This window comes from Hirundo rustica, chromosome 2 (assembly GCF_015227805.2).
Source record: "Hirundo rustica isolate bHirRus1 chromosome 2, bHirRus1.pri.v3, whole genome shotgun sequence".
In the NCBI taxonomy this organism is placed as follows: Eukaryota; Metazoa; Chordata; class Aves; order Passeriformes; family Hirundinidae; genus Hirundo; species Hirundo rustica.
The window spans coordinates 47,204,524-47,231,955 of NC_053451.1; the positions used below are offsets into that span (position 1 = coordinate 47,204,524).

The 27,432-nt window shown below is 38.8% G+C and overlaps 1 protein-coding gene across 4 annotated transcripts in view; it reads left to right on the forward strand.

The window, feature by feature from the left end:
- The window catches only part of CDK8 (cyclin dependent kinase 8), a 74,200-nt gene that overhangs the window by 13,239 nt on the left and 33,529 nt on the right, over positions 1 to 27,432 (forward strand). For 3 of the 4 annotated variants that reach the window (XM_040055855.1, XM_040055856.2, XM_040055857.2), the window contains exons 2-4: positions 9,942 to 10,017; positions 20,426 to 20,536; positions 23,583 to 23,723. In XM_040055855.1, the coding sequence (XP_039911789.1) occupies positions 9,942 to 10,017; positions 20,426 to 20,536; positions 23,583 to 23,723 (328 nt within the window). Of the gene's footprint in view, positions 1 to 9,941; positions 10,018 to 20,425; positions 20,537 to 23,582; positions 23,724 to 27,432 lie in introns of those variants that run through there. The other variant, XM_040055858.2, reaches the window with a different exon arrangement.

Below are 27,432 nucleotides of genomic sequence, written 5' to 3' on the forward strand. Positions count from 1 at the left end.
AAGTAATATCATAGATTTGACTACTTAAGAAAAGTGGACCAAAAATAGAAGTTACCAATGACATGATGGTTTTCTGGAGTTGTAGAGCTGTGCTTTAAGCCCAGTTTGTTGATGCTTTGAAATGCTGTGAACTCTTTATTCAGCTTCTAGTTTGTGAAGTGGTGCAGATAGTGAGGTGATTTAAGAACAATCTGAGAAAAGAAGGAACGTACAGATGAATTAAAGCAATCTTTTCCTTTAGAGATAATTTGTGTAGGCACTTCTTGTTTTGTTTTCTCTAAAAGTACTGGTAAGATTGCTGTGACCTTTAGTGGAGCACCATGGAGCTTTGAGTCTGCAGCAGGGGTCTGCTGCCCATCAGCTAATAGCATAGAAATGATCCTTATAATTACGTGGGTTTAAAACATAGATTTTAGGCTGGCTGTCAAATTACAGGTTTGTGTATTAAAAGAAGAAAAGATAAATCCCAGGGATTTTCTCCTCTGTGGAAATTTTGTCCTGGGGCAAGATTGGCTTTCGGGGAGTTGTTCTTGCTTTTTTTCTGTTTTTTTTTTTGCGTTATGAACATCCATCCTGTGGTTTTAACACCACTAGAAAGCAGGGTGTGAAGTGAGTGGTATCTTGCTTTTTTCTCCTCCATCTCTCTCCTCTACTCTTTCCTTTGCTGTCTTTTGCTCTTGCCACATACTTTATTAGTGCTGATTGTGCTGGTTTTGATATTCCTCAGACCACCCTGCTGTAAACCAGCAGAATTAGTTAACTCATGTTAGTTAACTTACTTAACGTTAGTAAACTTCTTTTTTAGAAGTACATAACTCCTAGGAAAATGCGGGAGGTGAATCATATCATGGAGTGTGGCACGGAGCAGAGCTGGCATAAAGGGAGGGTTTTTTTTTTGTCTGGGAGCAGCAAGGCAGAGATATTGAGAGAAGACTTTGCTTTTGACAGCAGCAAATTCTTAGATCAGAAGAACCACATGTACAGTGCATCATTGAATTTACTTGGTTGCTTTGAACTTCCTGCCAAACTACATGTTGTGGCAAAAGTTGTTAATTAAAAAAAAATAAATCTAAGAACAAAAGGAAAAAAAGTGAACCAGTAATTGCCGTTCACCACATCAGACGTCTCAGAAGCTCTTGTGTTTATTGCCTTGCTGTTGATGGTTTTTCCTCCAGCTTTGGAAATTACTTTTTCTTTACCCGCTAAAAGCTCTGATTATTGGAGGATTTATTTTGAAGTAGGAAGTATTCTCAGCATGAGCTTTGCTATCTGATAAAAATAATGATGCTGTTCTGGCCCAGTGATCTTGCCATGTCCTCCTAAGTATTTTGGGAATGGAAAAAATACTCATGCCTTAGCTAAGCCTTCAATAAATTCAGTTCTGTTTAATGCATTTTCCCCTGGATTAATTTCTTTGTGTTAGCGTTGTGGTGAGTAATACAGGCTTTCATTTTCACATGGCATCTTGTAGAATTAGATCCGAGTCCATGAAACCAGCTTCAGTGAAAAACTGTGCACCTTATATGCTTCTATCCTTTTGTAAAGGTTTTTCTTTTTGCTTTTTTTTTAAAGCACACAGTGTCTAAACATTGCATATTAAAGTGTTAATAAGACTCAGTCGTTCTGAAGCATTCCTTGTCTTTTGGGATAAGCTATATGGGGGGGCGGCAGGGCTCTAATAGCAACAATGAAGAGCACAAAACTGCCTTTTTTTCCCTACTTATGTGTATGCTGTCTTTTGCCTCTGCTTTTTCTGTGCATCGTGTACATGTCTTCAACGGGGGAAAAACCCCAGCTTTTACCATGCAAATTTATTGAAATGTTGCCCTGGAGAGAAATCCCATTTTTTTTTTCTTCTGCTAGATTGTTTAATGTTTACATTTTAAATATGTTCTTTGTGCTAGACCTTAAGTTAAATTTTTAATTCAGCTAGAACTTACCAACAGACTTACGGGATATTCACTGCTTAGCATTAAGGCATATATTTTTGTTACATCTCCGGAAAAGAAGAGGAGAAAGGAGAGAACAACAGGAAAATTTAAATGAAATACTAAGTTTCTGTCAATTTTTCTGAGTTTTGCAGTGTGCAAGTTTTGCAGGGGTGCTGTATTGTTTGGAGGCTCCATTCAGCTCTAATAGATTCTGGACAGTTGATCACCAAATTTTTGTTGTTGTTTTGGGGTTTTTGTTTGTTTTTAACATGCTTCCATGTGTTTTTATTCGTATTTTTTTTCGTGTACCTCACATTTGAAGTTGAAGAAGTAAATAACTTAATTTTATTTCTGCAGAAATAGGGAAGCAGTCTGAAATCTCCCCTTTAGGAGGGAGCACTCTTGAGAGTGTGTGACTGTAAAGAGGTCCTGATGCTGGCATCTGTATTAGAATGGGTAAAAGATACTGCTTTTAGTGGCAAGGACCAATATGTAAGAAATCATACTCTTTTATGACCTGAATTTATTCTCATCTACAGATTAACTAGTACCAGCTGCATTTCATTCCCTTCTCTTCCTGGAAAGAGATGTTCCTTTATTCTTGTGTTCTTTTTGCAGGTCACTTTGTAGAGGAGAGAAGAGTTGTAAGCTACTCTTTGTAGCTGAAATGTGTAAAAAAAAGTAGTTCAGATTCACAGATTTTCTGGCTGGGTTCTATTATTCATAATCCTTACTCTTATATTAATACATAAGAGGCTTTCATGACAAAATCTGGGATTTTATCTCATTTTTGGCGGATTTCTTCCTTGAAAGGAACAAGCTAGAATTTATGATAGGATAAACTTTAAGCTGGTTGTAAATACATTTAAATACTCTGGGCTTAAAAAGATCGAAACTTTTAAAAATAGTCATGCTTTGGCAGTGTGGCACACAATTTATAATAGAAAAGACAATGGTAACCTATTTCCTTGAAGTTTAATGCATGTTCATAGAACTACTGCATTTTTCAAAATGTTTTTAAGTTCAGTCAAATGAAGAAGCAGTAATTTGAGGTAATGTTTATATTTTCATTTGGTTTGGTCCAGCTTATTTTAGCCAGTTGAACTGAAATGTGCTCCCAAGACAAAACTCATGAGTGGCCCTTGTAAAATTAAGTCTTTGTAGAATAATCAACTTTTGGACATTTGTATTCATAATATGCATAGAGAATCAGTAGAAGTAAAATAACTTTCAAGTCCTTCTTAAACCTCTGTAAGAGAAGAACATAATTTTAGTTCATAACTGTTTACATATTTTGAAAAATATGCAGCTTTAGCTATGGTGAATTTTTCCAGTGATCATAATTACTTCTGCAGGGTTTGCTGCACTCAGCTGCATCCTTCTGGCAAATGTGGACGTACTGCATCCAGCTGATGTGGAGAAAAAAGTCCTGGTTAAAGGATAGTCTAAATTCATCTTAAGCGTGGACAGGAACTGCTGTACTTCTCCTGTGTCTCTCCCTTTTGTTTTTAGATAACTGTAGTGTTCATCTGAGCATTCAGCAGGCCACTTCAACGTACTAATGGGGCAGAAAGTGTACCAGAGAAAAATATGGAAATACCTTTCTGAATAAGCTCAGAACAAGCCCTGAACAAGCTCATCTCCATCAGAAAATGAGTGCCTGAGCTCTAGTGCAAAGGACGGGAGTGTGTGTGGATGAAGATGGGGTTGTTTCAGCAGCAACAGATTGACTCAAAGCAAGCAAAGCATCTTGGTATTTTTCAGATTTTTTTGTCAACGTAAATGGAAAACATTTTGATATATGAAAACCAGAAGGTTCTGCTAAAAGGAAATTACAAGAAGATGAAGTGGTTATCATTGCATCACTGTTAGCTCAGATATTTTTGAGAGAATGATTTATAAGACTTTGTTCTTTATTTTAGGATTACCTGAAGGTACGGGGTCAGTGATGAGACTGACTTGCTGTGTGTGCTAATCAGTTTGACAAAAGTTTTGACCTAAGTGTATTTCTGGGAAGTCAGGTGCTTACAGTGTGACTTCTCAGCTGTTGTATCCAGTAGCTAGTATCCATTTTTTCCCTGTACATTTTATTTTCCACTGATGCACATAATTTTTGCTATTTGACTGTTACGCTCTATTCTCATAGAGGTGTTTCATCTCATTCTGCAGAGTTGTACCTGCTCAGCATTGTACATTGAAATGTATGCAGTGATAACCGCTGAGTTCTTTGCATTTAAATGTTTTTACAGTTTGAAACTTTCCTCATTCTCAGCTGCTGTGACAATACCCCTTAGCAAATTTAAATTTTGCTGCATTCTTCAATTATGAAGGCAGTTTATGTGCTTTTTGAGGATTACCCCAGCAGCTCAGCCCCACGGACCCGTTTGCTGTCCAGGCTCTCTAATTTGGCTCTGCATGTATGATTAGATCATGTCACAAGCATTGCTAAGGTCAAGGTAACATCCAGTGCTTTTTCACTCTCCATAGAGCTGTTCCTCTCATTGTGTGGGACACTCAGGTTGATGAGACACAACTTACCCTCGGAAAATTCTTGCTCGCTGTTCCCAGTCACTTATTTTCCTTTATGGGCCTGAAAATAGCTTCCAAGGACAGTTTGCTGCATAACCTTTTCATAAGCTGAGATTAGGCTGGTTGTCCCATAATATCACTGAACCTTTTTGCCCTTCTCAAAGAGGGCCCCGATATTTGCCCTTTTCCAATGATCAGGAATCTGCCAGTGTGCACCGTGACCTTTTGCAGATGACACAGTGGCTTTGCAGTGACATTTGCCAGCACTGATAAGCACCCTTGAATGCAGCCTACCTGGTCACATGGACTTGAGTCTATCCAGTTTGTTCACATTGTCCCTAATTTTACTCTACTTCCTCTCACCAGGACTGTGCCAGTAGTGTTGGGAATGTGTAGTTGTGAAAGTATACTGTGATGTGAAAACCGATGCCAAGAGGGCACTGAGAATATCCTGAGAACCTGAGCTTCTAGCGTCCTTTGCCCCTTTGTTCTCCAATACACTGGGTTGGTAGTTAAAGGTACAAAACAAGTAGAATTCCTGGTATAAATGACTTATTCTGCAAGAATAAGCAAGATTTGGTGCCTCTATTCTCGCAAGTGATCGTTTGAATGGGTACCAGGTCTGTCCTCGTCTTGCAGTGCTTTCTAGAAATGTGTGTGTTCTTATGGTTTGTATTTAAATACTTGCTGTGGTTATGCCATGAGCGTTTAGTATAAAAGTGTTAAATCTTTCCGTCTCAAAAACTGCATTTGTGCATTTACATGCTTCCCAAGAACTGAATTACTACTTCCTGTAGACTTCACTGGATTTCTTGTATGACTAGGATGGTTCTAATTTATTTAAAAACAAAACAAAAAATTACCACTGCTGTGACTTGGGAGAAGAGGCAGGGAATGATGCCACAAAATGAAAATGCCAAGTCTCCTAAATGTCATACTTTGCTGTTGTGTTTGATTTTCATAATTTAATGTGTAGAAATAAAAAAAAAAAAAAACCCAAACCCTATGCATGTTTTATTAGTAGGCTTATCTTTCATTATCAGTTTTTTTATTTTTTAGGGAATAAGAGGCGTAAACAGTTCAGAGATTCCATAGAGTTTCCTGTAGAAGAGATACTGCATTTGTAGTTCCCTTTGGTAGTTGAAAATTTAAGTGCCTGTTTCCCTCAAATGTTTAACTGCAGTCAGATGTTAAATCTCTTCTTTATAGACAAAACTAATCCTACATTGTGACCTGTTAATTTTGAATTTGAGATTTTTAACTGTAGTGTAAATTTAGAATGATCATCACTGATTTAAAGACTTTGGTACTTTGTTCTGCTATATTTATTACTCAGATGAATTTTGAACTGTTCTGATGATCTGAGTAAAGGGTATATTGTAGCATTGTGTCAGTACATTTCTACAATATTTTTGGTATGTGAGATGAAATAACCAATTTTTTTTTAATCTGCCTTTTATGTAATAGGCCTCCTTTCTTTTACTTATGTAGATTTTTTTTAGGGGTGTTTTTTCTCCCAGGGTCCAAATATTTCTTATGCCACTGTACTTCCAAATTCAGTAGAACATAAAAAACTACAATGTTTAGAAGCAGCATTATAATAAAAACTTGAAACTCTTAAAGATGACTTTTTTTTGATTTAGTTTATGCAAGCTGTAAGGGCAACACCTTTTATACTTTTTAATGGTAATTTAGTAGATATTTTTGTTGTTGTTGTCATTAAAGTCTGCTGGAAGGGGTGTTGCAGATAACCATTTTTCTCAAGTTAATGCCTCTGATGTTGTCCCTGAGGATTTTCCACAGGGTTATGTAGTTTGCTTGTGACTACAGTAAGTACTGTGTTGTCAGCAGCAGTGTACAAAGTGAGTTTTCTTATTCTTTCTGCTCTCATGCCTCATGTTACTGCTGGGGAGCACCACAGAGTTGAAGATACCAGCCTACTTAAGTGCAGGAAAGTAGGAATAAATTGGTATGAAAATAAGTTTGCAGATTGACCAGCTTTTCTAAGCCCTACTGGTAGGTGGAAGAGCTGCTGAAGTTACTTAATGTTTAATTGTAGGCAGCAGGGAAAGAGAACAGATTTTCCCAACATGAGCTCTCTGTTAGAAGGAAGAAATTTAGTTGAATTGAATCGTACTGTGCCCTTAAAATGCAGCCTGGTAAGTGGCCCATTTTGTTTTTCACTGTTGGCTGTGTAAGATGTTTATAAACAGGACTTTTTTTTTTTTTTTTTTTCCCCTGTTTTGTCCTTGAATGTCTCTTTATCATCAAACATCTCTTTGTTTTCAGAGAAGGGAACTGCCCATGTTCAAAATCATGGAGAAGCTTTAGGCTGCATTGTGGCATTGTGATCCTAAATAGACTGTTGGCAAAATATTTTCTTAAGTTTTGTAAAATAAGCTTGATAGTTGTGTTTGGCACTCCTGCAAACTCTTACCACTCACTTTAAAAAGTATTCCCCCAATTCCCTTGGCTCCCAAGGAATTACATTAAGTTTTACAAAGAAGATATTGCTTGGCTTAAAGGTAACAGTAGGATATTCCTACTGCTGTAAATGGAGAAGGTACTTGTAGTGTAGTGGGGTAATCATGGTGTTTTAGCAGCCTCAGTGTAGAGCAGGTGTTAGGAGTGGGTTAGGAATTGGTTTATTACTTTGTATCTCAACTGCGCCAGTACAGTTCAGAGAATTTAAGTCTTAGAAGCCTTTGGTTATTTTTTTTCTTCCTTCTGGAGGAGAGTGGTGCTAAAAAACCTGCTTTATCCCTAAACTTATTTTCCTTCTTTTTGCCATGCTTATATTTCTTCTAGACTTTGTGGGTAGGCTGAGGGCCGAGCAGAGGCCACTTGGTCTGGGTTTCCTCGTGCATCACCTGGGCAGAGCCGAGCAAGGGAATGGTTCATTCCCTACAGCCCTGGGTCACTGTAAGGGCAGAGCAAGATTGGGCTTTGAAACTCTGGATTTCAGCTCTTAAAATGGCCTTTAATGTGAGAAGATTAACTTTCAGAGACTTCATCCATCGCTTTGAGGATTCCAAATGCGGTGTTGTTTAAGCCACCCTGTCAAATTTCAGCATTAAAGCCCTGATTGTGAAAGAGTTAACATACACAGCTGAAATAGTGTTCTTCCAGTTTTGTTCTAGGAAACAGCTGAGGGGTTTTTTTTTTCCCCTAAAAATTTCCAGAGAAGGTCTGCCATGTGGTATGGGAAATTTTAGTCCAGATTTAATTTGGCAAAAATTTGACCAACTAAAAATAGTGGTACCATCTTAAATGTATGGCAGGCTTCATTGTAGACAGTGCTACCAGAAGTGCTTGTAGTATCACCAGATTTACGGTAGTATCTTGTGTTAATGCTGACTTGTCCTTCAAATACCTTGAAAAAAAACCAAAACCCAAGTGGAAAAGCAACAGGGCAATGAGAGGAACCTTTAGTCTGAGCCATTTTGCTCCCTGTTCTGTCAGTAATAATGTATATAACAGTAGCAGCTGTGTGGTAGCGCTTCTCCTGAAATAGAGATCTCTCCAAACACCTCAAAACTAAGTAGATGAGCATATAGGGCAATAAGAGTAACCTAAAATCCAATTCATTCAGTTTCATATTTCTATTAAGTAACAGCTGGATAGCCAGCCATTGCTAACTAAGGCAGATAGAGGGTAAAACCGTCTTTTTATATCAGTAGCATTAGAAATTTGTCTTGTAAAGCAGCTTGGGGTTATGTTCAGAAGTTGCTCATGGAGTGCTCCATAACTTCCTTATCCACCATGGGTTTGTGTTAATTTGACCTCAAAATCAAATTATCAAAGATCATCAAAAGATCAGATTGTGTAATTTGATCTTAAATCTGTTTATGCTTTTGATCCCTGTAATATTCTTACATTGTGAGTTGCACAGTTCAGTTATGTGCTTGGTATGAAAATGGTTTCTTGGTTTTGGGCTTCATGCAACTTGTTTTCATCTGAGTTGTGTAGAAGTGTATTGGGTAACACCTTGTTTTGGTCACCTAAGAGGTTGTACTCTTTCTCTTCCAGGTTGGCAAGTTTTAGGGTTTTATTACATGGAAGCTTCTTGATGCTTTCTATCATTGTTTTCCCTATTGTATTTTTCATTTTTTGAGTCAAATGCTGTATATTTTCTTGAATTTTATCTCGCTGCGTCCATGTAATTGGCCCCTTACTGAAATCTTCTCTTGTCGGCTTGCTGTTTGTTCTTTCTCCTCATTATCTGTGTTCACATTTCGTCCATTAATTTCCCACTTTTCCCTCTTCCCTAGGTGGTGATGAATAGGGAACAGTGTGTGTTTTGGGTAGGAATAAAGCAATTCAGAGTTTTACAAATGGTGAGAGCTGGAAGAAACAAGTGCATTTGTTCCCAATCCTTAGCTACAGCTTAGTTTTATTTGCCTTTAGGATGGTTGAATTTCATTTTTTTTTAGGATGGCTCTTCACAGCTGTGAAAGCTGGATTCATTAAAAATGAATAAAGCTTCTTATGTAACCTGGAGGTTTGAGGCTGTACAAGAGCTCCAAATATTGAAGGCAATACTGTGAAGTGTCATGCCCCCCAGGAGCACTGTGCATGCCTGCCCACAAGTGGGAAGGACAAGAACTCCATCTCTTAAAAGTTTTGAGTCTTTGAGCCCGAGAATGAGCAAGAATTCAGTATTCCTTTTGCTGCAGTATCTATCTTCCTGACTTTGCTTTTGGTAGCTGGAGTTACTAGTAGGCTTGCATTTTAAATAAGTGACTCTAAGGTACATACTGGTTGGCGTACAAGGAGGTCATGGTATTGTTTTTAAGTGTTATGTATGTTTGAAGCTGAGAAGACTTTTCATACACTCATAAAATGGTTTGGACTGGAAGGGGCCTTCAGGGTCATCCAGTTCTAGCTCCCCTGTCAGGGACAGGGACACCTTCCACTGGAATCCACTTCTGGATTCTAAAGATTGCTCTAGCATCTGGTGGAGTTATTTTATTAATCTTGGCAGTTTCATTACTTTGGTAGGAAGAAAATGTTAAGGTGCAGTTTGGTACCTATGGGAAAGAAAGATGTTTTAATGTGACGTGAGTTCTGGGCTGCTCAAGAATTCACTAAAATATAGGTGAGACTGTGTCCTAGAGTAATATATTTATGTGAGATAAAGCCCTAGCTAAGCTTGTTTCTAGTATGTGCTAATTGTTTGCTTTGTTTTCTTTTTAATAAAAGAGGGAAGAAATGGAAGAAGTGTTAATCATTTCATTTAAAAAAGAAAGTTTTTAAATAATCTCAATCTAATGAGGGCAGACCTATATTTTACCTTTATCAAGGTGTTGTGGCTAGCTCACAGTTTAGCTGGGTGTCCGGACATTTAACTAGTAAAGAATGACAAGAAAATAAGGTACATAATTTGTATTAATTAGAAACTGATCTCTGAATGAAACTGAAGAGCTCACTTTGAATTCACGGTGCAATTAGAAACAACCAAATTTCTTTTTCTTTTCACAGGAAAGATGATAAAGACTACGCTTTAAAACAGATAGAAGGTACTGGAATTTCCATGTCTGCATGCAGAGAAATAGCGGTAAGTAACAGTTCTTTTTACTGGCAAACAAACTTACTAAAAGTATTAATTTGCATGCATGCTGGGTTTTGTCTTCTCAATCATGTTATTCTACTATGGGTGCTATATTTTTATCATGGGGGGGTATAAAGAAAGTACAAATCTCACGTAGGATTTTATGTACCTGTTATGTTTGCTGTCTAAAATTGACAGTGTTTTTAAGTTGCAATTTACTGTCAGCCTCAGGACAGATTATATTTAAATGCAGCAGTTTAAAAACATGATTGGCATTGGTGATTTAAATTACACATTTGGTATTGGTCTGACTTTTGGTATTGTACTTCAGTTTTTTTCTGAAAGAAATTAGTTGTTACTGGCTTGCAATGATGAAAACATTTTAACTTGTATTTAAGTGAAGATTTCGAACTAAGCTGAGACTGTTGTTGCCTTGGAGGCTGTAATACAGCCATGAATGCTATTCAAACATTTTCTGTAGTTTTTCAGGTTTATCTTTGTATATTTCATGTTGTGAGAAACTGGTGAATAATGTAGTCTAGTTGTAGTTTGTGAGAAGCTTGCCAAGAGACAGTGCAAAACCCGTTGTTAGGAAGCTTACCTGTTGTTGTAGGTTCTTAGGTTCTGCTGCTGCTTAGGTTCGTTGGTTTTTTAAATATTTCAAATTAAATAGCTTACTAAAAGGAAATGCACATAACTTAAGGGTGCGTGTGGGAAGGGAATAGTTGATTTGAAAGTCCATATTCCTCAAGAGTGTAAAACTTTACCCTAAATTTAATTTTTATTGACTGAAGTGAATACTAGGCTTTTCCACTTAGTCAAATTCCAGTTGGCTTAGTGATATCAAAAACATTAGGCCTTGAATTGAGGTGAAAAAATAGCACAAGGAATATTCTTTAGGAGATGCTCTTTTTTGTCCAGTTGTGAAAGCTGAGCCCTCTGCTATTGTAGACGTCCACTCTGAATTAAAGGAGCAGAAAACAGGGTCTTAAATTTTGTTACTTTCAACCGCTTGGGCACAGGTTTTCCAAATACTGTGACTCGGGCTGAATGCTTTTAGGAAATGTCAGCTATCATTTCAGAGGGATTTGGGGTGAGTTGTTGTTTTTCTGCGGTGATGTGAAGAGATGTGAAGAGTTTGTTCTGCTTGAAAGGTGGCAGGAGAAGCGTGGCTGGTGTTAGGGAGGTGTCTCTGCTCTGTGTATGACCCTAACTCAATTTCTGTGCATTATGGGAATCGTTAACTTGGCTGACAGGCAGGAAAGATTTGGCCTCATTCCTCTTGGGCAGGAAGGTGCCCAGTGTTGATGGAGAAGGAGCGAGCAGCAGGGGTGCTTTCTCCTTGCTCTGAGCTGCTGCAGCTGGTGCCTTTGGGAGAGAACAGCAGTACAACTCAGGACCCATGTGGGACAGGGTCAGTGAGGGAAGGAGGGAACCCTGTGCAAATACCAAAGATGCCAAGAAAGCAGGTATTGAGAGTGAAGAGGGGTGTGGAGCCCAAAAGCAGACATAGAGATAGAAAGAGAAACCTGAAGCTGTATTTCTTGAGCTATAGTTGACTTTGCTTCTGGTTATGCTTCCAGGCTTGCAACTTCTAATACTGTGGTTGAATTTTCCTGCAGTTGAATTAATAATTCACCATGGGCTTCTGGGTTTGAGTTTATTTCTTGCCATTCTTTTGATGTTGCTGTTTGAAGTTAACAGGAGATTTTTAAAATTTTTTTCCCCTGGAATGGTATTGTTTATTCTAGGCAGATTTAAATAGATTTTTCCACCCTTCTATCAATTAATAGTGTAAAAGGAGCAAAATGAACCTCCTATGGAAATTAATCAAATTGATGATAATTATCATACTGTTTATATTGATGATATGAGTTTATGTAATATATGTGAAAATGCCACTGAGTTAACCAGCAGTGTTGTACCCTGTTGTCTGTACATATAACTAATAAAATTATTTGCTGTACTTAAAAAGTCAAGGCTGTGTGGGAGACTTTGTTACAGCGCTCTGGACTACCCAGATTAATGCATTTGAAGAGCATGGTGGTGTTAAGAGGAACGAGGATGATTTGGTTTGCATATGAGCCATATCCTTTTCATTTTCTCGGGAGAGCTGAGGCTTGTATATTCTACTCTGTGACAGTCTGGGAAGAATGTAGTTTGATAAAAATCCCAGTGAAACTCTTGTTTTTACAGCTCTGTCGTGGCTTTTGTCTTACAATGACTAACTTCCATTTTGGAGTATTGAGTAAGTCTTATATTTAAAAATGCCCATAACTTAGTCTTTTAAGACATCTGATTGATGCAGACACCTGAGTTGGAGAACAGTGTAATAAAAATGAAGTAACTGTTGAAATTCATCGGTTACAGGGAGAAGTTTGAACTAGGTTAGAGACCTGATTTCAGATGTCTGAATCAGTTATGGGATGAGCTCAATCTATAACTCACTTTAAATAAGTGATTTCTTTGGGGCTTTTTTCTTCAATCATTTGAACTTTGATTTTCTTCAACCTTTTGTTTACTTGGTGGAGTTAGCAGTTACTGTGCTAATTGAATCAATATATTTCATATCAAGCTAGTTGAAGAGTTGTATTTTTCCTTATCTTTGCCCCATTCGTCCACCATGGTAAACATTTGTGAATCTTGCCTCTTTCAGAACCTTAACTGAATGTTTGGCTGCTCGTATCTTGTTCTCTGCAGATCTGTGCACTCGCTGCCTGCTGTGCCGGGTATCTGTTTTGTGATCTGCAATTTCACTTCTGAGGATTTAAGCAGGCACTAAGAGCTGCACGTTCAGCATGCCAAGAGTTGAATTTGTGGTAGATGGGAGAGCAGAGAGATAGAATGGTGAGAAGATTTGTATAAAAATATGCAGAATGTGCAAGCCCAAATTATTGATTCCTCGTTTTCTGATTTAATCACGTGGAAGAAAGTCATTAAAGTCTATCCACCTGGAATAGTGCAGCAAATGCTATTTCACAGTTCACAAAGCCAGAGAATTCTTCAAGGCTGTGGAAAGCTGAAGTAGTTAACCAGGCTTTAAATAGAGCTTCAGGATTTTGGCTTGGACAGTTTCCTATACAGTGTCCTAGGTTTTGAAGCAACGAAGTGACTTGCTGACATGTTTTGTGTTGATCAGTATTTTTCATTCATTTTTAGCAGGTTTGCAAGTGCTTTGCTTTTGCATATGCTTCCTTTAGCTAGTGAGGAGTTGCTTAGGTTGAGGTTTTGTTTGGGATTTTTGGTTTTTTTGTTTTGTTTTGTTTAATTGAGGGAGCTATGAGGGTTTTGGGGTTTTTGTTTTGTTTTTTCTTTTTACCAGTTTTCCATGTAATTTGTTTATTGGTGCCTGGTTAGGTCAACAGAAATATCTGATAATATTAATTTTTGTCTTGGCTCTGAAGAGGAAGTGCTGGGTGTCGTAGCGGATGCTTCCAGTGATGGAAATGGTGAATGTGACAGTGCAGATCCGGGGTGGACAGTGCTGTGCTCTGGCTGTTTCCTGTGCTGTGTCCTTTAAACACCATATCCAGTTTGTGTGATTTAAAACAGCTTTGGGGCTGCCAGGGATGGAACAGAAAACTACAGAACAATAAACAGCTGGCTTCTCTGGTTGTTCTCACTCTTTAGGAGTGCCTTGGAGGCATTCCTAGGATTTTATGTTTCCTGGTAAAACAAGCGCAGGCTGTTATCACAAAAGATGATGTCCTCTATGTTGGATCTAGTGATCCTGTGACTGTAGGACGTTCATCTTTGCCAAAGGGCAAAAGGGCAGTTTTGTTAGTTTTGTGACGTGAGCAAGCAGAACCATCTTTTGCACGTGCTGTCACTTAGGAGAGCTCCTGTGAAAGGGAGAGCCTCTGCAGCAGGCCTGCTCATCTCTGTATCAGCACTGTGCCCATGCCTTTCACCCAGGTGGAGGGTGGCAGAGACAGAGGCACAGCAGCAGCCCCGGCGCCCACGGCACATGAGAGGGGAGCTGCTGTTGGTGAATGGTCTTGCCTGAGTCGACCTTGGTAGAGGAGGCTCCTCTAGAGAGGAATTGGTTCTTCTCACACACTGGGCCTTCCATGCCCTGCATGACAACAGTGTGTCATCGTGTGACTATCAGGCCTCTCTTCCCTCTGCCAGTGGAGGGAATGGAAGAAGGGAGTAAGGGCTTCTTCATAAGCAGTCTGAGGATGATTCTGATCTCTGCAGCCTTCAGCAGCCAGAGGGACCCCATAAGGCAGAAGCCAAAACTGGGTGGACACCAGGATTTACCCTCTTCAACACCTTCCCCTGGTGAGGAACAAATAAGTCTCCCAAATGAGCTTGCCTGAAGAGATCCTGAACCAGCTGTGTGGCAATGAACAAAAGTTGGGTGTCGGTTCCTCAGGTGATGGGGGCCATCATGTCCCTTCCATGCTAACAGTGAAAGCAGTTTCCCACGAGAAAGACCAAACACAGAAATCACTTAGATGAGTGCATGTCTTCCTCATGTCAGAGGGCATGTTATGGTTTCTTAGCAATCTTTGCATGTAGCGAAAGGTGACCAAGTACCGAGGAAGATGTGCATTTGATTTGCCTCATTTTGGCATGTTTAATGATTCTCAAATGCTTTAGTTTGATACTAACGTAGTATGTATCAGTTGTGACTGAGTACTTTACAAAGCTACGTTACTGATCTGAAGACAGTATTCTTGAGAGATTTTGTGTAAAGGGAGTGTAGCACTGTTCTTAGTTCAGTGACAGTGGGACAAAGATGCTGACTAAATATTGTAATTAGAATCTTTAGGAATCAGAATTTCTGTGAACAGCAGAATTTGTTCAAGCTTGACATCCAGTGTCTGTCTTATCTGTGTTCTTCACCCACCTCCTTACTTTGAGAGAACATTTAGTAACACCTCTTTTAGTACTTTGTGTTTGGAATTAGAAGGCACTAATAAATATTGACTTGCATGTGACATCACATAAGATTCACATATTTTAGAAACTGCAGAAGGTAAAAAGAAATACGGGTTTTTTTCCTCTTGACATTTTGTGTTGTCAGGATTCTTTTTTGCACATTTAGGACTTCAAAAAATAATAAAATATACAACTTTGTGAAATAGTTGCTTTGTCTGAAGAACTGGAGCTTCAGAAATGTGTCGTCAGCTTCATAATAAATTCTTAGAGTGAGCAGCATTATAACTTTTTGTTGCAATGCCTTTGTAAGCTTTTATTTGAACACTTCTGTAAGGAAAACAGCTTGTACTTTCAGCAAGTATTCTGTTCTTTTTTAGTACTGTAGAATATCTGACTCTTGAGAATATAAAACTAAAGTTGTATTTACACTGAAGCAAACAGATCTTGAATCTGATGCATAGGAGCTAAGCCAGCCTGGGATTTGAGCAGTTGTATAGTAAATTTGGGGGTTAGTTTATGTAATGAGTTTAAAGTACTTGAGTTGAGCTCCACTGTTTCATAGGAAACTAAGAATAGTGATTGGAAGCTTTTTAACAAATGTTTATGTCTTAGAATTGGGTGACACCTCTGGAGTCGTCATATTCTACTCCTGCTCTTGCAGACCAGCAAAAGGTACTTTAAAAAAATTTGCAAGCTACAAGTTAAACTTGTAAGGAAAAGAGATCTCTGAAGGCAGTTTCTGAGTCTCATTCTAGTAATGAGTGTATGAACATTATTCAGCCCTTAAGCTAAAATTAATCATGACTAATTGGTACCCATTTGTACTTATAATAATATTGTCAGTTAGTTAAAATAGTTCTTCTCTTCTGCTCTCATTTTGAAGAGAGAGGCTGTTTCTTCTCTGCTTTGTTTTGGCAGGCTGTAAGCGTTTTGGCTTGGCTTGCTGGTTTTCTTTGGGCAGTAGGCTCTCCCTTCCTCTGGGTGTAGGCTTGGACTTTCTTTGCCCTGTTGCAGTTGGAATTAATCTTCCCTGAATGGGCCAGAATTATGCATAGTGGTTCAGGTAATGTCTTACTGCTGCCTATACTCATCTGTTGTAGCAGTAATTCCACTGGCACCTTACTTGTTACAGGATGAGTAAAATTTGTCATTCTCTTTTAAAAGCCTTTTAAATACTTGCAGGGATGGCAACACAACCACTTACCTGGACGCCTCTTTCCAGTCCTTGACAAGCATTTCAGTGAAATAATTTCCCTGATAACTAATCCTGTGCAACTTGAATTACAGAATGGTGATATGGTAGTATTGCAAGGCTGAATTTTGCAGGTTAACATTGCCTGTGAACCACAGAGGTTAGCAAGCGTCAAGAGCAGAGGTGAAATGACATTTGCAGCAGAGCTCTAGAAATCCTCCCTTATGTGAAGAGTGCTGTGTCTTGGCTTGTGAGAGGTGGTGTAGTTGTGGAGAGCTTTACGGGAAATGTGGGAATATCACCGGAGGAAACAGGTCATTTTCAGAAAAAATTGTGCTGACTTCAGCTCATATTTTAAGTGAAAGATAATTGTTGTTAGTGCAAGAAAAGATTGGCCTTAGTCATGCTGCAGTCTTCTTGGTTCCTTTACTGCTGCTGTTGATTATTTAATAACATCCTGTTTTACTTCACTTTCTCCTTGTTCCTGAAGTAATTTAACAATTTTATGCATCATTGGGACAGCTTGATTTACTGTCCCTCAGCTGCCTTGTGGCTGTGTGGAATGAGTATCTCTTCATTTCAAGAGGGAGATGGAGGGATCTTAATGTGAGCCCAGGACCTGCACACAGGGGTGCTGTTTCCCTTGCTGGATCTTGAACTATATGAAAACAAGGGCAAGACCAGCCAGGGACAAACATGGGCATCTAAAACAGATGTATTGGCATCTTTGTCATTTGCTGATTTCTATTTCTTTGAAGGTCTGTTGGGTCTCCCTTCTTTCTAAGGGAGTACCCAGACTAACTAATATAAGAGAAGCCTTTCTGATTGAGGAAATAGATTTGAATCATCATGTGATATGCAGATGAAAAGGAAGGCAATTTACTGAGAGTCAAACACATCTTTTTTGTCTGCTTTCTCTTCGTGTTCTGCAGAACTGAGCTAGGATAGACAGAAGCAGTTGAATAACAAGGTCATTAGACCAAAAAATAGCCTTTATCGTTTGCAGGCATCATACTCATTGTCAAAACACGTTTCTTGCAGTCTACTTTGTCTGAACTGTATTTGTTTGAACTCTGTCAGCTGCTGGACACAAGTCAAGTCATCTGGTAGGAAAGACATGTGGTTTGTTTATGGGCTAGAGAGACCTGATTCATGGAGACTGAGGTTGCTGAAAATGCTTTTTACAGCCCATGTGATGTGTTATCATCTGCATGAGCTCTTTCAGATACTTCAGACAGTGTTTGCATTTGTCACTTGGAGTGTTTCAGCCTTTCCAAGACAGTGATTCAGGAATCATCTGTCACCACTGCAGCAACCTTTTCCTTATTCTGGTGGTTTTGCTGGTGTATGTTAGCTCTACTATACTCAGTTGCTTATGGCTGTGTGGCTTTAACTGAACCCATCAGGTTTTTTAAGCAAACTGAAAGAATGTGGATTTAACAGCTATTCAGCACAAAAGGCAAAGGCACAAACCAGCAAGAATGACAAACTGAGTACACAGATGTACAAACAGTACCAGGTGCTGTCAGTGGTGGTAACAAAGGCCAGAATTCCTAACGCAGTGCTGATGGGCTGCAAAAGGAACTTCTCACGTGTGTTCTTGAAGAGCGTCAGCTGGGACTGATAAGAAGGAAGGCAGGTTGCTATGGAATTTTTAGGAGGATAGTGGGGCTTTTGGGTATTTGAGTGGATTGCTGGGATGTTTAGAGGAAGACTAAAAGGCAGGAAGGGGAATGATCAAGGTGGAGTGGGAGAAAAAAAGCAAGGAATGCTGTCAATCTCAAAGTCTGCAAAGATTACTTTGGAAGTAACGAGGATTCTGTGTTGCCTCACTACACAGACAGGGAATCCTTCTGCTGCATTACTCACAAGTTTTTCATATTTGTATTCAGCTTAGGTGGTAGGTTTTCTGTGTGTTCTCCAAGCTGAATCGCATTTCATGTGAAGAGGTTGGATTCTTTTAGGTAGGTGATAGCTGCTACCTTGGCAATAAGGAGTAGGAGAGACTTAAAATGGGACCAGGAAGCACAAAAGGGAACGTTACATTATTTTTTTGAGCACTGACTAGTATCTGCATCTTTCATCAAGGAATAGTTTGTTGTATCTGGTACAGATGTGTCCATTAGGTCACAGGAAATAGAATATTTTGGTATGGACTCAGAGTTGCTGAACTGTCATGTAATCTTCTGGTATAGTTAATTAAAATTTTAGCATAAATTTAATATGCAGATTTTTGCTGATTAAAGAAAAATCACTTTGTTATGAAGGACTGACACAGTGTATTCTTAAACCCTGCAACATCATTCACCTTTGCGAGGCTGGTCTTTGGTGCTGTGCCTGTCTGGCATGCAGTTAGTCTTCTCCACATCAGCCTGTATGGTGGAGTGTGTTGAATTTGTGACTAAAGGAGTGTTGGTAAGCCAGCAGTGCTTTGGCTATTGCTTCCAGCATTCAGGCTTTCTCTGTTTCCTGTTCTGCCCCTCCTCCCTTTGGAGGGGTAGCCTTTGCTTGGAGACTGGCTGGGCATCAGTCTTGTGGGAATCTTACGCGGTTGCCTTTGCATTGCTTCTGTTGTTTTTTGTTGTGGGTGTGGTGTTTAATTCTTCTTTCTTTCACTTACTGTTTAGTAACTTTCAGTTACCAAACTCTCTTACCTCACTCATAAATTTTATTGCATATTTCTTCTTCCATTCATGTCTGACTGAGAGGTGATCAAGTGACTCTCTGGGGTTCTGGCTAGGGTTAAATTACTACAGGCGGTCCCCACCTGTAATTGATAAAAAAAGTGCAAATAAGCATTTCTTGGTTTTTCCCATACTGATCATATTTTTTCTAGGAATCACAGGCATTTAAAGAATTCCATACATGTTGTGGATCTGGCCTTTAAGTGCCTTGATATAGTGATTTTACAAATCTTAAGAGTTTTACCATGCCGAAACTCTACAGCCTTCTGCATTGATTTCTATTGCTGCTTTGTCTCCTCTATGCTATCTCCGTGTTTGATCTTATACTTGAGGTAAAATTTCTGTGGCCTGTAGGGTCCTTTTTTCCAGGAAGTGTCACACTGAAGACTGGTCAGTGAGTCATAATGCAAGTCTGTCTCAAATGAAGAAGGAAAGAAGGAAACCAGCACGCATATATATACTTCCATTTTACTATCTCAGTAGCAGCTAGCATTTTAGCACTCACGACAGAGTATAAATAGAAAGGAATGATTTTTTTTTTTTGTTTCCTCTCTTATGTAGTGGAAAAATTATATTTTATTGAAAATAGGTTGTCTCAGAAGTAAATTCTGCATTCAAAGAGTAGTTTAATTTTCTGTTGGCATTTTTTAAAGAAAGAAAAAGCCCTAACATTCCTTTGAGTAAAAAAAAGTCATCATTTTTGGCACACTGAACTGGCAGGAAATTGACTAGTTTGGGTAGTCACACTTAACCTCAGTTTACTTCAATAAAGCTTCTGTTTCTTTCTTTTGCAATTGAATGAGTACAGTGTGATTGTAACATGACCAGTAGAGCTCAAAGAGACTGATGCTGTCTGCATTCAGTTGTTGTGCTGTATCTCATCTATATTTTCTTTTTGGTGGCATTCAGACTATATTTTCTGAAGCAGCTGAGCTGGTTTAATGTCTCACTGCTGCTGACAGAAGTTCCAGGTGTGTCCCTTTGCTAGGGCTGTCTCTGCTGTTAGTACCCTGATTTCTTTCAGCTCAGGAGCTCTGTACCAGGTTACCTTTCACCAGCCTTTGTGCATCCAGAATAGTTTTCTCTTGAACTGGATGCTCTTTTATGGGTGGCTTCTGTGAATGTACTGACTGGTGTAATCTGTGTTGTGGCAAGAAGCTGGGCCCTCTTCTGTAGAGTGTGGTGACCTTGTATATCATCAGAGTCCACCATACAGACCACACCTTGGTTTAGCTGACTGCATTGACAGGCTGTGCATCAGCCATCCCCTTCAGTCTCAATGACTGCAACCAAAATGCAGTGTTTTCAGGTAAGTGGGAGTGAGGAGAAAATGGGGTACCCCAGATGGGACTGTTGAAGATTACAGCCAATGCAAAAGGGCAGATGCTACGGCTGGCTGTTAGCAGAGTCGTCTTGGTCCTGGATAATAATGAGGTTTACATAGAGCTGAGCTTTTAGAAAATGAGTAGGAAGTGAATGCTCTGAGGGCGTTATGACCTGCTTTCAGCTTTGGTTTGCAACTAATGACTGGTTCTTTCATGAAAAAAAATGGCTTTCTATGGCTTGCAGTTTCCAGCTTTTGTTGTTTGTGTTCTAGGTATCCCAGCTCTGGATGTATGGATATAATTCTTGTGGATATTTTCTTTTGCAGTTGCTGCGGGAGCTCAAGCATCCAAATGTCATTTCTCTGCAGAAGGTGTTCCTTTCTCATGCTGACAGGAAAGTTTGGCTTCTCTTTGACTATGCTGAGCATGATCTCTGGGTAAGGTGAATTGTTTGAAGGTAACAGGCTTGAAGTTTTAGTTGCAGCAAAGGGGCAGGGTGGGGGGAGACATGATTTTTAAACGCGGCATAGCGGCTTACTCCATGTTTGTTGGAAGCATTTTCAGTACTAAAGGAAAAGCAATGGAAAATGTTAAGTAAACACACCACGCAGTTAACCTGTGATCTCTAAGAAGATAAACTGCAAAAAATCTGCAGAAATCAGCTCTCAGTAGCTAGAAGTCTACTTAAATAAATGTAGATATAAACCCCTATTACAGCTAAAGGAGGGTGGAGGAAAATGTAGGTTCAGAGGACGGTTCAGAGTTTTAGGTGCATTGATTGTCATCTGTGGTTACATGAAATGAGAGTAGTGTCACTGTATATTTAATTCATACATTTCTGTGGGAAAAATTTTCTCAACTCATCTGCTGAAATTCCATGTGTTTGGGATGCAAGCTATTTATTCCTAATTGCAAGATACAGTTTTAAATTATAAACCTGTTGGAAGCAAAGTAAATTTCTTTTAATATACATACTGTATTCCTCAACTCAATATTTGTAAGCTTAATATCCACTAGGAATACTTAAAAAAATGAAGTAGCATAAAAATGTAGGTAAAAAAAGAAAAATACCATGCAACCTTGACTTCCCTGAAAAAAGGTGTTTGTGCCTCAGATTAATATTGACATACATTTGGAGCATTGCTCTCAATGCTACAAATGCTAACCTCAAAAGATGCTAAGATTTGTATCCAAGGGTGCAAAAGAAACAATTTGTAATAAGGTAGAAATTTCTATGAATGTGTACATGTGAGAATTGCACAGTATGAATCATTAGTTGTTTTTTCATCAGCGTGTCACTTGGCACAAACCAAAGTAAAATTAATTTCTTTTAAAAATGGTGTTCCTTGTAGTTTGAAATTATTCGATAGCATTTGCCTAAAAACTAGTGCGCCAGTTTTCTTTTTGCTAAGCGAAATGAAAGATATTTTCTTACAGTTAAATATCTTAGAAGTTCTGATACTTGCTATTGAGGGTTTGTTACCAAAATGAAATTACAGACAAAAAAGTTAGCAAACAGCTGAAATGTTGAGACATTCTTAAAGCTGATAAACAGAAACAACAATATCTTGAAGAACTTGAGTACAGTCAGTTTGTTTTGTTTTTATTTAATATGATGGAAAAATAAGAGCACTCTCTTTTTCACTCTTCCCCCATATTTATGATATGCTAAGCTACAGAGGTCTTGGAATGTTTGAGGGTTTTTTGTTTCAAAATATGCTACAAGGCTTCATAGGGGTGTTAGTGCTATGATCTGTCCTTGTTTGTATTTATACATTTCTGTATTGCTTCATCCTTTAACCTAAGTCACCATAGAAATCTTTCTGTTAGTGAAACAATAGTTTGGATGTAAGGAACTTTGGAATGACCCTCAATTTTGACCTTTATGCTTACATGCACATACCTGTATGAACTCCAGAATTCCCCAGCTGCACCAGCTCCTGGTTGTTCAATGTATCTGGAGACTTGGTTGCACTGGCTGGGCTGGCTCTGTGTCCCAGAGAGCCGGCTATGGATCAAGTGCTCCAGCACTTTGTGTATTTAGCACAGCAGGTTTTAAGTAAGGCTGGGAAAGGGCCAGATAATACAGAGTGTATTAAGCAGGAACAAAAGAAGTCTAGGATGGACCATCTGGTTTTCTGCCTGTCTCTGAAGATGCACTTCTCTCTGTCCACCATATGAAAATAACATTTGTTTTGGAGTTGGTGGAAGTGAGGTGTGAGAGGAGGTGAAACTTGTGGCTCAGGCTGAGGGATGCTTGTGCACGTGGTGTTTGGCTGACAGTTCAGGGACTGTCACCTTTTCATCAACCCTTCATTGCTCTGTGCATCTCCATCTTTACTACTGTCAGGGCAGAAATGTGCCTGTTCCTCACAGGAAAGCCAAGCCTGCTGCCTGAAGCAATGGAGGGCAGGCTGCATGGAGCTGAGCTGCAGCAGGAGAGGAAAGGCAGTTTTCCAAAGGATGTTAGATAGCTGGGTGAACTAATTGGCACCTGGAATCTGAGGGGTCATCACGTAGAGCACATGATCTCAGTGGTCAAAGTTTGGTACCAGGTTCTGGAGGACGAGATCTGAGCTGTTTTGATGATCACACAAGTGCAAGCCATTGCAGAACAAAAGTGTGAATACGTTAAGGAGTTTGTTCTAGAAATTGCCTCTGTGTTTGAAGGAGGCAGACATAGAAATGGTTACCATGACTGTGGCACACCTTGTTGTTGAACTTAGTGACACCTGGGACTCAAGTGCTAAGACAACACGTCCTTATGGGCTCCTCTTTGGTGCCAGACATCATTGCTTGTGTCTAAACTTAGAATTGCTAAAGGTTCTTTTTCTGTGTCTGACTTGGTGTCTGACTTTTAGATGGACAGATTTGTAGACTTGCTCTATCAACAGCTTCTGTTTTGAGAGTACTGTGCTATAAGGGTATAACAAATAAGGAAAAAATTTGGGCTTCTGATTTAAATGTATAAAATTCATAATACAGATTGCAAAGATTTCTGCTTGGCATTAGGTCTTGAATGTTGCAGTCATTATTACTGTCGGAGAAAACTTAGAAGTAAAATAATGAAGGAGGTAATACGCTTGTAATTCTGTGATTTTATGTACAGGATATCAGCCTATCTTAGCAAAAAGACTCCCCAAACAAAAGTGCCTCTAAAACCTCAAAGATCAGTGATCTGCAAGGAAATATGCTCTGATGGTTGTATTGGTTTTGTATTCATGCTTTGCAGGGCTTAGCTGTGTGCTGGGGTTAAACCACAGCAAAAACTGATTTAATTTTTGAGAGGTTGCTTTGGGACAGTGATCACTTTACCTAGTACAGTATTAATTTTTTTAGTACTTCAGGCACATGTTTCTAGTTTGGAAAACAAATAATGAAAGGCTGAAAAAACCCTAAGAAGTCCGTGTAAGGAGTTGATGGCAATCTTTTTGTGTAAACATTGCACTTCTTTTATTTTCATTTCTTTTTTCTCCTTTGCAGCATATAATCAAGTTTCACAGGGCTTCTAAAGCAAACAAGAAACCAGTTCAGTTACCTCGGGGAATGGTGAAGTCGCTGTTATATCAGATCCTAGATGGTATTCACTACCTGCATGCTAACTGGGTGTTACACAGGGATTTGGTAAGTGCATCCGCAATGGGTTTTAGCACTGGGATGGTGATTGAGGGCAAGGGTTGGTTTATTTTTTTGATGAAAAACCACTGGGAAACAAAAATCTTGGTGCTAAGAGCATGTACTAATAAATATATATTTTCAGTCAGATGGCCTTGATTAGTGGAGTGAATTTTAAAAGCTGGCTGTGATCTGATATGCGTATGAAAGGAAGTGTATCAGATGGCTGTTTTTGTTTTTTGATTTTTTAAATAAACTATTTTAAGTGGGTTCATTTAAATAACAGGCACATTGAGGTACAGAAAATGCCTCTAGTAGTATCACTGCAGGCAAGATAACTAAATACAGCTTTGGAGTAGGTGGGGGAGAATGATTGGCTGTAAGAAGTTCTGAAAATAATTTTTTTCTGAAATTATTAGTGAAATGTGGGAAAGTGACTTTGAAAGCCATTATTTTCTCCTAATGTTTATCATCTACCAGCAATATAGCCATGCCAACTTTACGGGATTTCTGCAAGAAAACTGATGTTTATCAAAGCTACAATATAAGGAAAAGATTCTTAACCTGAGTTAGTGTCTTTTACCAGCAAATTCTTTTCAACTGGTGAATCTCACCAGTTCTTATATATTAGCCTTCAAAATATGCCCAGAGCTAACGGGATTTTTTTAAAGTCTGTTGTCTTGAAATTGGTAGTTTCTCTGATCCACTTGTCTGTAGCTCTTACTCTTTGATAGCATTTTTTTTTCAATTTACTTTTATGTGTACCACCTATATATGATACTCTCATGCATGAATGAAATTTCAGCAATTAGAAGCATCATTAGTTTGACCTTTCATTCCTATTAGTCCGTATTACCAGTGATACTCTGTGTTGGGTGAAATAAGTCTGGCTTCCTTACTACTCCCCCAGAGTCACTTTTTGTCTTTGAAATAGCTGTAATAGGGTTCCTGGAAGTATGGTCAAGAACTAGTTTTTTGACATCTATTTTCATGTCTGATGAATGCTTTTACAAAATGTCAGTTTCTCCATTTAAAATGAAGGGAAAAGATGTACCTCTGATAAACAGCATTTTCAGAACTGAAATACAAGAAAACTTTGCCTAATTGCATTGATTCTGTGGATAGTTTTAATTTGCTCCTGGTTCTAGAAATGGAACAAAAGCTTCAGCGCTGAGGGGGAAAAAATCAAAAAGATTCTGATGGCTTTGTCATGACTCATGAAGTAGCGGAGCAAAACATAATATAGAAATACATAGTCCGTGTTGCTACTTAGACAACTTCATTGTATTTTTAAGAGGCATATGGGAAGCAATTGATTTGTCATCAAGAATCTGAATTTTTCTGATGTTTTAATTTCTATAGTTTTGGAAAATTTATGAACTTAAAATAATACTTAAAAGAAAACCATGCATGTTGTTAACTGGATGGCTCAGGAGATTGGTAATTTATTACAGAGCCTTTCACATCTAGGGCTGTAGCTCAAACACAGTTTAAGCTGGCAGCTGCTGAACAACTACTGCCATCTTATTTTCTGTGAAATGAGTTGGTGGCCTCAGTCCAGCGTGAAGTTTCCTTCCAGCAGAAAAATCCACCATCACAGTTGATTATCTTTTGATAATCAGAGGAAGAGACCAAAAGCTTGAGGCAGAGACTGAGAGGTCTTCCCAGCGGAACCTTGTCAAGCGGTGATGGTGAGAATCCTCTATGGGCTGTGCCAGGGCTGCCTGTGCCTCCTTGTCCATGGAAACCTTTCAGACTTGTGATTTTGCCACTGTCCAGTTTGAGCTGAATTCAGAAGGCATATGTTTCAAATGACAGAATTGCACCTGCCAGTGGTTTCTTTCTTTTGTCAGGGTCTGGAAATAGCCTGAGTAACAGAAGGAATTCTACCTGGTGTTTTGTCTTGGAAAGACAGGGGTCTGTTGGTTAAGCTTGAGAATTGGGGCTTCACTAACATTCTAATTCAAAGCATCATAACTGACATTAATGCTTAGATGGGATTTTCTGTCCCAGGACAACTGTAACGTTACTCTTCAGGAATATTAGTGTTAAGTCATCAATTTTAACTCCAGATTGGATGGCTGAACAGATTTACTATGTTTTTCTCACTGTGTCTTTAAACAATAGGTATTGCTCTAGTTTCTAGATGTTCTATGTTTTCCTGGATTTAGATACACCCACAGAGGTGCATTAGTGACATGGTTTCATGTCTTATAGTATAAGAGTGATGGTGCTTGGGGCTGGAAGGAAGCTAAAGAGTATAGTACTATGCAAAAGAAATCTGTTGTTCTCTCATAGGATAAGGAATTTCTTAGTGGGTATTAATTATCTATATAATTACCTTCCATCTAAGTACAGTTTTCTGGGTTTGGATTGGTTTTCTTTTGGGTTTCTTTTTTGGTGTTTTTTTAAAAGATGTCTTAGTTGAGTTAGCTTCTAGGTAGGTAATTTTTGGGGGGTTTTATGAGATTTTGACTTCTCTGACCAGAAACAAAATTTGGCATAAACCCAGCTTATTTCTTGCGTCCATCTACAAGACGAGCAGTAAAATGTAGCAGCTCTTGAAGTCACGTGCACTTAAACTGAAAGTTGTCTTCATGTGCTGAAATCAAGAAATCTCAGCTCATGTGAAGTTTGTATAAAGTGACTGTATTCTGTATGAAGCAGTAAAATGTGTTGGAAGACAACAGTTGTCTGTTGTGGGGTTTTAGTCATGATGTGCCTTTTACAAAGGAAATGTATACAAATCTTTGCAGTAACTTAAATACTTTTCTTTCACTTGGTACATGAAAGCCAGTTCACCATTTCCATCAGAGCAGGGAGATGTTGATTGTATTTACCTTTGAATGCTGCCTTGAGTACTACTGTGCTTGAGTAGTTAGCTTTTCCATGTCTTTGAGACATACCAGTAAAATTTTTCAACAAATAAATGCCAGCCCTTTGAAAAATTCTTATTTGACATGCATATTCTTCAGCTTCTTTAAATTTCATGGCTGAGAGCAATTGAAAGCAGATTGTTTATTCATGCTCTGACTGTAGCAGGAAGGAAATAAGAACACTTCATATAATTACCACAAAGTGCATCAATTATAGTTTTAATAATATTTTGAATTTAGTTATCAAGCATGCTTGAAACATACTGCATTTTGCTGACTTCTTTTCTGAATATTTTTCCACTTTATAATATGCAACTATTGTGCTTTTTCCTTTACTCCAAGTTCTTATTCCACACTTCTGCGTAAACAGAAGATTGGCCATAGATTTGTTTTCATCAATATGCAACCTCAACAGCAAGGGAAAAGACAGCATGCACTTCACAGCGGGCTTGGAAGGTTTTTTTTCAAGTAACAGGCTCCAAACGGAGGTCCTTTTGCATGGTACAGTAACTTCTAAGCCATGCCTGTTAGCATTTGAAAGTGCGTCTCTATTTAATCTTTTTGGTAGTAGTCCTGTCTACACAGTCAGAATCCAGTCTCAGGTAAGAGATGAGCGCCCTTCCACAGCTTCTGTGCGGTGACAGTAAGTAAGATTAGTCTGCAATTTACATTCATAATGGAATTGGCACCTAAGCTGCTTAAAATACTTCCATGTGTACGTACAGCAGTGCTTAAAAGCATACAACCACCACCACCCCCCCCAAAAAAACCCCAACAAAAATACCTAGAGGGAATCTGTGTCTCGTAGTACTGCAGCTAGGACACTAGTATAAAATTATTTT